The 13,187-nt window shown below is 37.6% G+C and overlaps 1 protein-coding gene across 3 annotated transcripts in view; it reads left to right on the top strand.

Moving 5' to 3' along the window:
- The window catches only part of NEDD4 (NEDD4 E3 ubiquitin protein ligase), a 58,370-nt gene that overhangs the window by 9,574 nt on the left and 35,609 nt on the right, over positions 1–13,187 (top strand). Inside the window, exons 2-5 of one of the 3 annotated variants that reach the window (XM_065688189.1) lie at positions 2,372–2,445; positions 4,055–4,133; positions 5,036–5,074; positions 5,519–5,572. In XM_065688189.1, the coding sequence (XP_065544261.1) occupies positions 2,372–2,445; positions 4,055–4,133; positions 5,036–5,074; positions 5,519–5,572 (246 nt within the window). Of the gene's footprint in view, positions 1–2,371; positions 2,446–4,054; positions 4,134–5,035; positions 5,075–5,518; positions 5,573–9,882; positions 11,634–13,187 lie in introns of those variants that run through there. The other 2 variants (XR_010614540.1, XM_065688188.1) reach the window with 2 other exon arrangements.

Here is a 13,187-nt window from a genome sequence, read left to right as displayed (position 1 = left end):
CTAAGCAACTAAATGCAGATGAAAGAAAATGTCTTTGTCTCTTAGGGAGGTTTATCCTATGCTAGTGTCGGCCTTTGCTCTTTTTCAGAGGAGGAGGTGATGAGATTGTTTCTCGAGCTGGATTCTGTCACTTGGGTCCCATGGGCTGTGACTGAGGAGCCTCTTGCTGGGAGAGGGTAGTGGTGCTATGAGTGAAGTGCGGAAGTGCTCAGTGAGAGCAGAAATGCACATGTGATACTCTTCAACTTGAGCAGTCTCCATAGCTAACTGATGTTGAATGTCACTGAAGCCGGGTAATTGATAGGAGCTGAATTGGGTGCTGTTTTGGAATGCAAGTCAAGGGTGGGTATTTTAGGATTTTTGGGATAATACAAAAATATTAACAATCAGCTCTTCTTTATTGGATGCCAACATAGTTTTATACTTGATTTTTCTTAAATCTAGTCAGTTCTATTGCTGTCATAAAATATATTGGTAGCATCATGTGTTACCTTAAACGCCTGGTCATGACTCAGAATTTTGAAAGCTTGGGACTGCTACTTGTAGTGCTCAGTGCAGTTGGTTATTAGGTTTTCTTTTCTGAACTGTTAAATTTCCTATAAGGAGACAATTTCCTGGGAGGCAAAGGTGAAGATAGACTTGATTAGTCAGGAATTGCCTTGGCCAATTGACTGATCAGTGGGTCGGTATTGTAGATGTTCATCTCAGTCCCCTAGCAGTCACCTCAGACTATAGAGAGTGGGGTAAACTTCGTTAAAATACATTTTATGTAGCTGCTTGTTTTCAGCTTTACCTTGTTAGCCAGTAGTCTCTGCCTCAGGATCAGCATGCAGTTCTCTCCGTTAGCTTTGCAAACCCCTCCAGTTGGTATTGGTTAGGGAGTCCAGCCCTGTGATTATATAGGAGACCAAGGAGAAAACAAACTTTCTGCCTACAAGTCTCCTTTTGAAAGCACTTTGAATCATATGTGGAATTCAGGAATGCCGCAGGGACAACATCTGCTGCTTCACCCATTACTCTCGGTGTCTGTTTAACTCCTTAACCACCTAGATTGGTTCAGCTCTCCTCACAAGTGTCTCTGACAAGCCATTGTCTACAAACAGTCCATCTGCAAAGCTTTTTGCTTTTTAGAAAAACTGCTCAGTTGCCATCTTCCTCTGACATGGTCACAGCTGTTGGGATTCCCCCCCCCTTGAATTCAGCAGCTTATCAGATGAGCCGTGCAGGACTCTGCGGGGCTATATTAATTAACAGGAGGAGAGTTAATTGCTTATGTCGCTCCTGTGAAGCTGTAATTTGGATAATGTGTACCTGGAACAGTTTCTGGTTTTTAAAAATCTCGCCCTGCTGATGGGTCATTTCAGAAATCCCAGTGTTTTAAGTGTGGCCTCTCTGTGCTGTAGAATAAAAATGGAAGCAAGAATTCTTTATTCTTGCTTTTTTTCCAAAGTTCTTTACTGCTTTATTAATATGTTCTGATACATTTGGTACCTTTTTCATTCCCTCAAGGATAGAAGTTTATGGTCAGAATTTATTTCCGACCCCATGATGAATGCCAAGATACCATTAGGTGGAAACTTTCTTGGTCCATATGCATTTGCCTGAGTGTTTAATGCAACTCACTTGCATGGCTGGTGAGATGGACGTGGCAGCGCGTTCGTTGTGTTCCACGTGCACCAAAGATTGTTACACTGGTCAGAGCAGGTTCTCAAAAAGGTCCTTGTCTACTCTGTTGAAAAGACAGGTAACAATTGCCTGCTGAAAAACACGGAACTGCGTGTGGAAAGGGCTCCCAGCTACTTGCCTACCTGGGAGCAGTAGAAGTCACTGGGCTGTATTAATTGCAGCGTTAGCAGCTTGGGCTGACTATTACCCTACGAGAAGCTATGTGTGTGCTATGCAGTACATCCATACTGCATCCAGTCTGATACAAGTGTGTTGCAAGGCTTGCTGGGGAAATGTGGTAACTGCTGCTGCTGAAACTGTTTGGAAATTAGGAAAGAGGGTTAACAGTCTTGTTGGGCTATGCACCCTAACTCGAAACAAAATCCCACTTCTTTAGAATGCTGAGAAACAAAAGGAACTTTAAACCCCTCAAACCCTACTCACTTACACAGTTTTGTGTGTAATTACACATTACAACATATATCCATACATCTGGATATGATGGAGATAAGACTTTAAAAAAGGGGTAAAGGCAGAATAAATTTGCTACTGAAACTTACAGCTGTTTCTGTAAGACAAGTAACTGCATTATTTAGCTTTCAGTGTAAATTCAAAATGATGGCAAGCATTGTTTTCACGTAAAAATTAAAAATAGGTCTGAAAAACATCTATGAATGCATTTTGAATATGTTCTTCTTCATTTTAGGAGAACACACGAATTGTCAGGGTGAAGATTATAGCTGGAATTGGCCTGGCCAAGAAAGATATCTTGGGAGCCAGGTAAGAATATATGTTGCTTATGTATTAAGAGGCAGCTGCTTTTTTATTTCCTTTCCACAGCTGTTTAGATTTTAGTAAATCCTGCTGTGTCTCTTTCCAAAAACATCAGAACTATTTTAACTGGTGACCTTATAAAATCATCAGAGACTATATCAATGTGAAGATACCTGTTTTCTTGCCAATGACTCACTTGGACAGATCTTATACACTGGTAAAACAATGTGTGGGAAGGTTTAATTCTCTTCATGGTTAAATAGTTCTGTCATGGAGCATAGACACACATATATATCTTTAGGTAGACTGAGTTAAAATAACAGTTCAGTTATAATAAAAACTGTGTTATCTGTGCTTTAAAGGCTTGGAAGGAACACAGTACCAAACACTGGTAGCAACAAGACTGTTTCAATTCAAATTATCTGCAGAGGAATAGCATCCACCAATTGTATAGATGTAGTAAACCCATGCCAGTGGCTGCAGGCTCTGGGTATGTACATATTTGACAGTTAACAGTCTGCATAAGGGAAGAAACAATCAAAATACTAACATTGACCACAGGAAAGATCAGACTTTTGAACTGGTAATTGAAATGCTTTGTAGGCTCTTGTTGAATTGGCAAGTAGCAGCATGCAGCTTGCACTAAAGCTACTTCTTCTGGCCCATGTGCAGAGGGTCTAGAAAAGCACTGATGGATTTAGTACTAGTTCTGCTGTCAGCCACTTTGGCATATGTACAGAATGCTGTTATTTTAGCTCTAGCAAAATTGTTATATGTGACATGAGCTTAGCATTAGAAAAATTTCTCTTGTGATACTCATATTTTTCCCTAAAGCCAGACAGTCTCCGTTCAGTTTTTTTTTCACATGCAATTTTTGTGCTTTAAACAAAATAGGGCAGCTTTTCTCATCATAACTTAAATATGTGAAAGCCCTATGCTCTTTTGCCATGTGGCAGACAGTCCTGGTCACCTTTTGTTACTGGTCTGTTTGAGCAATCGAATGCCTTGGCTCTGTTCATGAAAAGTAGGTATTCATGTAATCTATTGTTTATTGTACCACAGGAAGGAAAAAGCCAAATCTGAGGCAGTAGGCCGTTTTAAGCAACCATATTAGGACACCTTCATCCACAGAAAAATTCAGGTTAAACTGAATTTCAAACTGACAGAACATTTAGTAAAAAATATTGCATGTTCAAGGAAGTACTTCAATTTCCAGTGTTGTAAATTGTTAAATCCAAGAGATTTAATACTTCAGGTTTTTTCAGTCACAACTGGTTTTCAATTTTTTTCAATATATGTCTTGTTGAACTGCTTGAGGATTTATTTAACTTGTGCTCATGAGATTGGAACCCTGAAAGAGGGGAGAGAATCAAATTGTAGTGACATACAGAGTATAAAATGGCATAGTTACTAACTATGGTCGTAATCAGTAACGATGGTCAGATTAGTTTTAACTCTAGAAAATGACTAAGTACAAACGCGTGTGGTATTCATAAAGTAACTAACTCCTAGTTTCACAGCTTCTATTAATTTAACCCTTTAAAAAAATCAGCTGCTAATAATGCTAACGAAAAGGATGTACAGCAGCATGCTTATTTTTCTTTCCCCCTCCCAGTGACCCATATGTGAAAGTGACAGCGTATGATCCGGCGAATGGAGTCCTTACCAGTGTTCAGACAAAAACTATTAAAAAGGTTAGCCATCTAATCTTCGTGGGTGTGGTGGTTTTTTATCGGACTCTAGAGGAAAAGTTAATAGTACAGGAAATACGAGAATTCATGTCACTTGAGTGAACGGAATGGGGAAAGGAATGTTCCATGCCCTACTCTGTTTCCATGTTTATGGCATTATTTTGGTATTTTCTCTTCAATAACTATAGTGAAAGGTGGAGAAACACTAAAGAAGATGAGGTGAATACAGATTTGAAACTATGTGATTAATGGAAAAACCGGATTTTTCTGATTTTGTGAGATCATTAGTGACACAAGCATCTCTGTTGCTGTACAACTTTTATATCTTAGTTCGAACCATAAAACTGGTTTGTAGTGTTTAAATATTAAATTACACAGGTCACCTGAGCCAGGCCACTCCTACTCCTTTCCTTAGAATATAGGCAGGAAAAAGTCAGTATTGGCAATTTATGTTAGATTAAATAAAAATGAAGAGTTGTATACATAAGAGGTAAAGTACTCTTCCAAATTGTTGTTCAGGTAGTGGCTGTGATATATGTTACAAGGTCACTCGTGCATTTTCCCTTCATGTTGATAACTGTTAATTTAACTACGACGAGAGTTCAAAATCGCTCTGGTATGTTTAAAAACAGCCACAGTTGAAAGATGTGTTTAGTTGAGCAGGTTATACAGTGTATGGCCCACCTGTGCCTGGGCTGTCTAGATTACATTGTTGAGAGATTTGGTATTTGCTAAGAATTCGTAATTTTTATGTGCAATATCAAGTTTAAAGCTTTTGTACTATAAGCGGATTGTTACATGGGATAAAACAGATGTGCAAGATCAAAGCATACACCAAAACCAGAATAACCAATACTGTCTTCCTATTTTTTTTTCCTTTTCTCTAACCACTCCCTGCCATACAGTCCTTAAACCCAAAGTGGAATGAAGAGCTCTTATTTAGAGTAAGTGTTTTCTATAACCTTAATACTGATGTTTGATATTTTGTTAGCACATTAGGAAAGATCTTTTATCACTACTTCAGCTTAAAATTGGAATTATGTCTATAATTAATGTTCTGAAAGTTTCAGAGACTGCTTTTCTGACAAGTACATTTCCCTATGTTTTTATTTAAGCCAGAGTTAGATTTTTAGTCTTGATGTTATCTTAATTCCATGAATGTTTAGAAACACAAACATGGAGTTAAAAACAGTTTGGGATAGCACCAGTCTTGGCTTGTTGTTTCCATTGGAAATGTGTTGCATAGTGAATGGCAACAAGATGTAGATTTTCTGTTTAATTTAGTTCTTAAGCATTTCTTTTGTCCTTCATAAACATAGTGATTTTGCTGAAGACAAATGCTGGTATTCGGCATACATTTTAACTGTTAATGTATTTATTTTCCGCAGGTTAATCCTCAGAAACACAGACTCCTTTTTGAAGTATTTGATGAAAACCGTTTGGTAGGTTCTATTCTGTTAGTATTTCAATATATTAAAGTCTTGAATGAAAGTAAGCTCATCTGGATTCAACATGGATAAAAACCCCACACCAACCCCCCCTTAACTTCTATAATGAAACCTAAAGCTGAAGGCAGACCCGATTCATTTACTTCACTGACATTACCACACTTTGTGATGCTCTGAAGCAGTTATAGTATTATTCCTATCTTCTGATGTGCTTTAAGTCATAAAAGCATTGTTCTTTTACAGTGCTTTTCAAATGATATGACCACATTCTTCAGTGATTTTGAAAGCTCTGCATTGAACATTGGTTTTTCCCACAAAGTAGGTGTATTGATGCATGGTGTGAGCAGCTTCAGTGTGTGAGGAGTGGCAGGAAAGAAAGCAGGTGTGCATTTTCTTTGGGAAACTTAACAAGTTGGATGGTGGGTTGTGACCTTGTATATCGGTGTCACTGTCTGAATGGCAGGTCATAAGACAAAGGGATAGCTTGTGCATTTATTTTCTTGGTGTAATCAAAACTCCTCCTCTGCCCATGCTCTCATTTTACTGTGAAGATATCTACTTCCCTATCTTTCTGTCTGTATGTTTTATTGTAAATGAGTAAGGTTGATAGTCATGAGAGTTGCATCCTTGGGCTACTTCACAGACATTCCTTATCACTTGAATGTATACGTTTTCCTTCTGCAGTAGTTTGATACTAATAGGAGGGGTTGAATGATCTTTAGTTTGTTCTCCAAGCACAGTTTCATTCTGATAGCTCTTATAAAGGATCTCTGTGCTTGAACAGTGTGTTGGCTGTGAAGAATATTTTTTTTTCCTCATGCTTTCTCTGTATATTCAGTAATCCATTGTATCTTTTATGGAGCTGTTGCTCTGTGAAAGTCGCAAAGAGTGACTGAAAATGTATGTAAATATAAACACAAATCGTCGAGAATAATTATCTAGAAGAGGCTTGTTTCTTGGTTATAGGCATTACACAGTGCCCAAACCATTTACTTCTTGACTTGTGGTGTTACCTGTCCCAGGTATTGCAAATATGGTCTCTATTTTATTTTTTATAAAGTAATTTAAAGGGAATCGTCAGCATTTATGGCCTACATGGCAAGTTAAATAGGATTTTTCAGGATGCTCAGATGTTCACCTCAGTATGACATTATGGACTACAGTGTATTCATGAGGTTGAAGTACTTTGTCCGTTAGTCATTGGAACATTACTGCCACCGCCTGGAAGTCAGGAGGCATGATTAGAGAAGTCAGATTCCTGATTGTTTTTTTGGGAGAAGGCCACTGCTTTCGTTGTGGTTTACACCAAGAGAATTCTGTAGCATTCTTTATCTAATCTGGAGTAGATAAGTTGTTTGGCCTGTTTGCTCATTTTACTGGCATCAGCTTGGAAGTGGTGTTTTGCTTCCTGTGTATGATTATGTTTAGAAATCAAGGCATCGTGACCCCATCAATCACTGTATAGTTCTACAATAACCCCAATATTTTTCATCTTTTCCACCTCCTCACTTAGTGAATGGAAAGGCTGTCTAGCTATTTCTCTTTAGCTTGCTCTCGGAAACGCTAAATTTTTATCCCAGATGTCTTGAGCTGTTTTAAATAAGTCTAATTGTTGCCTTAGTTGTGATTTGTTGTTTAGCAATGACAGGCTCCCCCACTGTAACTGTTGGGGATAAAGTGAAGCCTGAAATCTTTGCTTTTTTGCTTTTAAGAAATGTTGCTTTCTTGAAAACCAGGCTCAAGACCTACATTGTCTGATGTTAGGTTTAAATGCAAAGTCTTGCTGCACTGGCTGTATTACCAGCAATTGGAGTTTTAAAATCTTTCTGTAATAGCTTTAAAACTTTTCAAATACTGCCTGTCTTGGTTTTGGTAAAGGCAGCGCTAAATATAGTTTGTTCTATGGGCTTATTTCAAACCATTAGTAGAATAAAGGGCTTGAGCAGTTTGTGGAATCCTCAGGGAAGGTTGCCTTTGAAAACACATAAGAAAAATCTGTCAGGAAGGGCAGTGAGATCACTTATGAGAGGGACCAGTGCAGGAAGGGACTAGATGACTTCTTGCTGTCTCTTCCTGTCTTAAAATAACTTGTCACATATTTGTGTCTTTCAAAAGAAGTGCCAAATCTGCTACTGATGCTGAAGAAGCCAATGATGTTAAGATTTGAATGGAGCTATTGGTACTTAGGAAAAAAATACTGGTTTTATTTTGTTTATGTTCTAATTCAGCAAGATGGAAATCTGTATTTTAAAAGCCATTTTATGTTGACTAAGGATGCTGTAGCTGGCTAGCTATACGTACCCAGTTCCAGCTAAGGAAGAGTGACATGATGAAATGAGCTATTTCCCTTAAATCTTAAGCCTGAGTTACCAAACTATGTCAGCTTATTGTTAGATACTTCTTTATTAAAATTGGAAAAACACTTTGGATCATCTGTTAGGGGAGAAAGGGTTGCTTTGTTGGGCAGAAAAGAAGCTTTAAGAAATACATCTATTTACTCTTCACTTGCATATCTTAGGGTGAGCTTTGTGGTTGCTTGTGTGTTTGGTTTTTGTTTGTTTGGTTTTTAAATAGATATTGCTTGAATTTCAAACGTAACTTTTTGAAACTGAGACCGAAAGAATCTTTTATGGTATTTTCCTTTTTTCTTCACCCCTCATCCCAGCCCCCCTAAAACATAAAACATGAGAAGAAGTCCAGTTGGCAAAGCATAATGAAATAAATGAACTATTGTATTTGTTGGCTTTTTATGAATAAGCTAGTATTCATTTATTGCTGCATTCTAATAATGGAATTCAGGTAACAGAGGTTAAGTAAGCCCTGGAGTGTCATTAGAAAACAGATTTGTTACTTGCAAACAGGGTACTGTGAATTTGATTCTTGGCTCTTTTTTGGGAAGGAGGTATAAATGTTAATTTTACTGCCTTCTAGCTTAAAATACAGTAAAGGTTAAATAAATATGGAGCAGAAAAAAATCTAGTAGTATGACCTATAAAAGTATAAATGGCCTAGTGTTCTCTTCTGTTTGCACTTTCTCAGCAGCACTAAGTAATTTCGTGTCAGTGCGGTAGCGTTTAGTACTGCATCATATGTGGCTTCTGTATTCAAAAGTACATTCATAGCCACATGTTTGGGGTCACCCCCCTTGCCCCTAATCCAAAGGAAACCCCAACAAAACCAAACGCGCAACAAACCAACAAACACCCAACAAAAAAAAATCCTGCTGAATGTGGAGATTCAAGATAGTCTTTTTTCCAAAGCCCCACTAGGTGCCAGCAAAGGACCTTATCAGACAACAGGAGCCAGCGAAACATTTTGCAGGAATTCTCAATGCCATTACTCTTGTGAGAGTTGACAGGATATTGGCTTCTTGACATGCTGATCAGTTTTGTTTTAAATAAAAATTAAACCAAAACAAAAAATACCCATGAATGTGTGAGTTTGTATCTAATGATGTAGAATTGCTTCTGTAATTGTGCTTGGTAATCATATTTTTCTCTGCACATGCTTAGCTTTGTGTGTTAAAATATGCGTAGGTGCTTATATATTTACATGCCATATTGAACTCTAGTGAATGTTGGCTTATTGTGGGCTTCCAGCAAACAAGAGGTAGGTAGTTAGGTTTGTAATAATAGTTGTTTCTCTCTACCTTCAATAGCTGTACTATAGAAAGGTTACAGTATAAAATAAAAGGTTGAAGTGGTAGGCTGAAAATAAATTCTGAATTAGTAATCAGAGTAGCTTTCAGTGGTTCTAATTCAGTTGTACTTCACTGAAAATTGCAAATTAATTGGCAGGAGAGGTTTTACTATGTGCAAATCTTTAAAAAGTGTGATTGCTTCACAGCATGTAGATTGCGAGATAGAGCCAGATTTCTTTAAAGTGTTACTTAAATAGTGCAGAAAGCCTTATTTTTCTTTTGTTTTCAAAGGGGAGGAGGCTTATTTCCCTGGTTTATGCATAGTTCAGACCTCAGCAGTTTGCTAGCATGGTTACTATTTGGAAATTGAATCCTAGACTTGATACTCAATTATATGGGACTTCATTCCTACCAACTTCCTGTAATTCTAAACCTATGGGTAAAAATATTAGTAGTCATACGCTGCTGAGGAAAGTACGGACACATTGACTCAGCTCATGCAGCTGCAGCAGGAGTTGCTGGTTTAAACTTGGAAGTACTGGAAGTTTATTATTGTATTCATTTATGCAAATTACAGAAGGTATAATTGAAACAAGGTCAGTAGTGTTTGTCAGTTGTTGCAGCTGAGGTCGTTGGAACATGAGTGCTTTGTAAATGAATGCTTTCTGACTGCATGCCATCAAAGACGGTCCAGAAACTGCAGTTCAACGAGTCGCTGACTTATTTCAAGAGGTACAGTTTGCTTTTTTTTTTAACACTAGTATTTTGTAGGAATTAGGACAAAGACTGCAACTTCTATGGACTTTTACTGCTGTGATGTACTAGCTCTAGGTTCTGTGCAGCTGCCTGTAGCATTTCTGCTGAAGGAGCTTTGTGGGTTTCATTTGCTAACATGCATGGAAATGAGAACAAATGGCACGACGGTTAAGATTGCATTTTGCTACCCAAAGAAGCAACACAGATCCATTATCAGAAACCTCTGAAGATGTTTTGGATAGTAACAATTGTATGTACTTTAAAAAGCCGCATAACTCTGCACTTAATGTTACACAAATGAAACTGACTCCTAGACAGGTTGCTTATGCACCTGTAATGCCACAAGTAATTAATCAAGAGGAAAGTGCAACTGTTTCTTCACTGCAAATAAAAAAGAGCACTTCACTGCACATTTCCCTGCAGTCTAGAAAGTATAGTGGATGTCTTCGGTCTGGTGATGCTGAACCTACTGGTGAAGACACTTCATTCATTGGTATTGCTAATGAAGGAAATTGTGGCGCCAGAATTGTGGCTGATCATCGATCTAATGATAGCCTTCTGAGCAGTACTGTTCTGTGCAATGGCAGCCTTAGCAGTATTGCAGCCAGTGACAGTGGATCGTTCAGCAGTGCTGGCAGTGACTATGGATCATGTGCAAGTACAACAAGTGATGGAGGTTCATATAGTAACAGTGTCATCAGTGACAGTGGTAGTGGCACTCTTTCGACAGGTGATGGTACTTTCTGTAGTAGTATTCATGGTGATTCTCCATATAGAAGCACTGCAAACAAATGTAATCCCTATCGGAGCAGCTCATCTCGAGAAAGTCTGTGTAGAAATATTACTACTTTTGACCAAGATGCTTTATCAGTAAGGAAGAAAACTAAAATTCCATTGCGACGTTGTTCATCACTGGTTATTTTTCCTAGGAGTCCTTCCAGTACTCCTCCAGCTTCACCAGTAAGCTCAGGTCAACTACCACATAGAGGGTCGTATCAAACATCCCATAAACTAATTATTTCTCCTAGTGACTTGGCACAAAAAGAAGATCAAACCATTTCCAAAGGATTCCTTTCGACAGCAGTCAATGGACTTCGACTGTCTAAAACGGTTTGCTCTTCTGACGAAGTCAGAGACATTCGACCACTTCACTTGAATCCATCTCTACAGGACAAAAATCAAATTCTGAATAGTTCCAAGCAGGCAACTTGTGAAGAAGTATCTGATGGCTTCTCATGTGTTTCAGTTCATCTCTCTCGAAGAGCATTTGCATCGAGCAGTGAAATGGTTAATGGCTGTTGCAGTCCAGAGTTAAATCTGAACTCCACTGCAAAATACCCTCACTTAAAACTGGCACGTAGCACATCTGCATGTTTACCCTCAAAAATTGATCCAGAATATCAGATTAATATAAATGAACTAGAAAGACCAAATGCACAGATGAGCAAAACCCACCATGTTTTGCAAAGAAGTGTTTCGCTGGAAGGATCACGTCAAAAAGTTTCTTGCTGTTTATCCAGCAAGTGTCATAGTGGAAGGACGTCTCAGTTGCACATACAGTTCAAACCTGGGAATGAAGGAAAACCAACTGTTGTTAAGAAAAGATATGGAACCTCTAAAAGAGAAATGTCTAGTACTTCTTTGTGGAGGCCCCATAAGGTAAGTGTTCTGGTTTATAGAAAAATTTGATAGTATTTTACAGCTGAAATGTGACTAGAAAATAATAAAATTTATAGTCAAGACTTAAATGCAGTGATTCCAGAATTTCCTAATGATGTCAAGCTGTCACCATTAGAAAGTTAGTTTTCATGTTATCGGTAACATTTGGGGTTTAGATTTGTTTCTTAGAATACGGTACATACAGTAGCATAGGTGAATAGGTCTTACAGTGAAATGCTTAATATATAGAACCAATAATTTCCTGTTTAAATGAACTCTAGGGGATTTTATTGTCTAGTTATGTGGGCACGGGAATTCTTTAAACTTCTGATGAAGTTTCATAGTTTTTAAATACACAACTTCTCAGAAAATTAATGGTAATTACTGCAATTGCATAGAAATGGTTAAAAATTAGTGTATCACTGTAGAGGCTTTTAGGTTTATTTCATATAGGCTTTATTTTACATAACAGTTTGTATGTAGGTTTAAAAATAAGTAATATTTGAGCAGAGAAACTGTAAATACCGTTTGTTTCTGCATACACCCTGAACCACAGGAATTTTCAGAGTTTCCTCCTTTTTTTTTTCTTTTCATTTTTTCTTCCCTCTCCTTCCAACCACTGCTTCAGCCTGAGCAGTGCACTGTAACCTAATACCTCTCCCAACAACATTGCTGTTCAAATTATAGTACTTGGGTCTAGAAGGCTTATATTAAATGTATTTTTCTGGTAATGAAACTCGTGTCCAACTACACTGCAGAAGTGTGTTTGCTCTTATTAACTCTTAAGGCAGTTTGTTTTCTTAGTGAGGCATAAGCCACAAGAAATGTGGATTTTAAGACTTGTTTAAATAACACTGTGAAGACCTGAATGATCTGACTAGTATATATTAGTTTTAATTCTGAATTCTGATAAAAGTGCAACAATTAACGTTGACCAGAATTGTTCTAAGATTTCATCCTCTGTGAATTGACACTACTATAATTTAACATGCTTGTTTAAGCAAAAGGCTTTATGCCAAAGATACGTAGTTATGACAGTCCCTTTCTAAACTAGAAGTACAATTACCTTGGAGGTATTAGCTTGTAATTTTCAGTCAGTTGCTGCCCTAAGTGTGTGGTGATTCTACAATTTTTGATTTCTTAGGAGTTTTGTATTGCTTTTTGGCTGAAAAGAGGTTGAAGAAAAATGCGCTTTTCTTCTTGTATAACTGTGATCTGTGTTTAAGCTTCATTATAAAAATCACAGTGGATCACAGGTAATCATTATGGATACTCTTTGGTGATTCCTCATCCTAAAATCAAACTGTAAATTTGATGGTGACTTCCACAATAAGCACAAACAGGTTATGATGTAATTTAAGTAGTCTGGATCTAGTTATTTTTAATAAGCATATTGTAAAAAGCAAAACATGTTGAGTCATGCACTTCAAGTACATTTCTCGTCAACTTGCTCTTCTCGCTGCTGTGTTTAATGTCAGTTGATATGCAAGATATTTTATATGTTAATACTGAGTGAATTTTTAATAAATGCAATTTAAATAGACTCTAAGTTCA

Source organism: Lathamus discolor, chromosome 8 (assembly GCF_037157495.1).
Source record: "Lathamus discolor isolate bLatDis1 chromosome 8, bLatDis1.hap1, whole genome shotgun sequence".
NCBI lineage: Eukaryota > Metazoa > Chordata > Aves > Psittaciformes > Psittacidae > Lathamus > Lathamus discolor.
The sequence above is the reverse complement of the archived record's forward strand: the minus strand, read 5'-3'. Positions and strand labels throughout refer to the sequence as shown.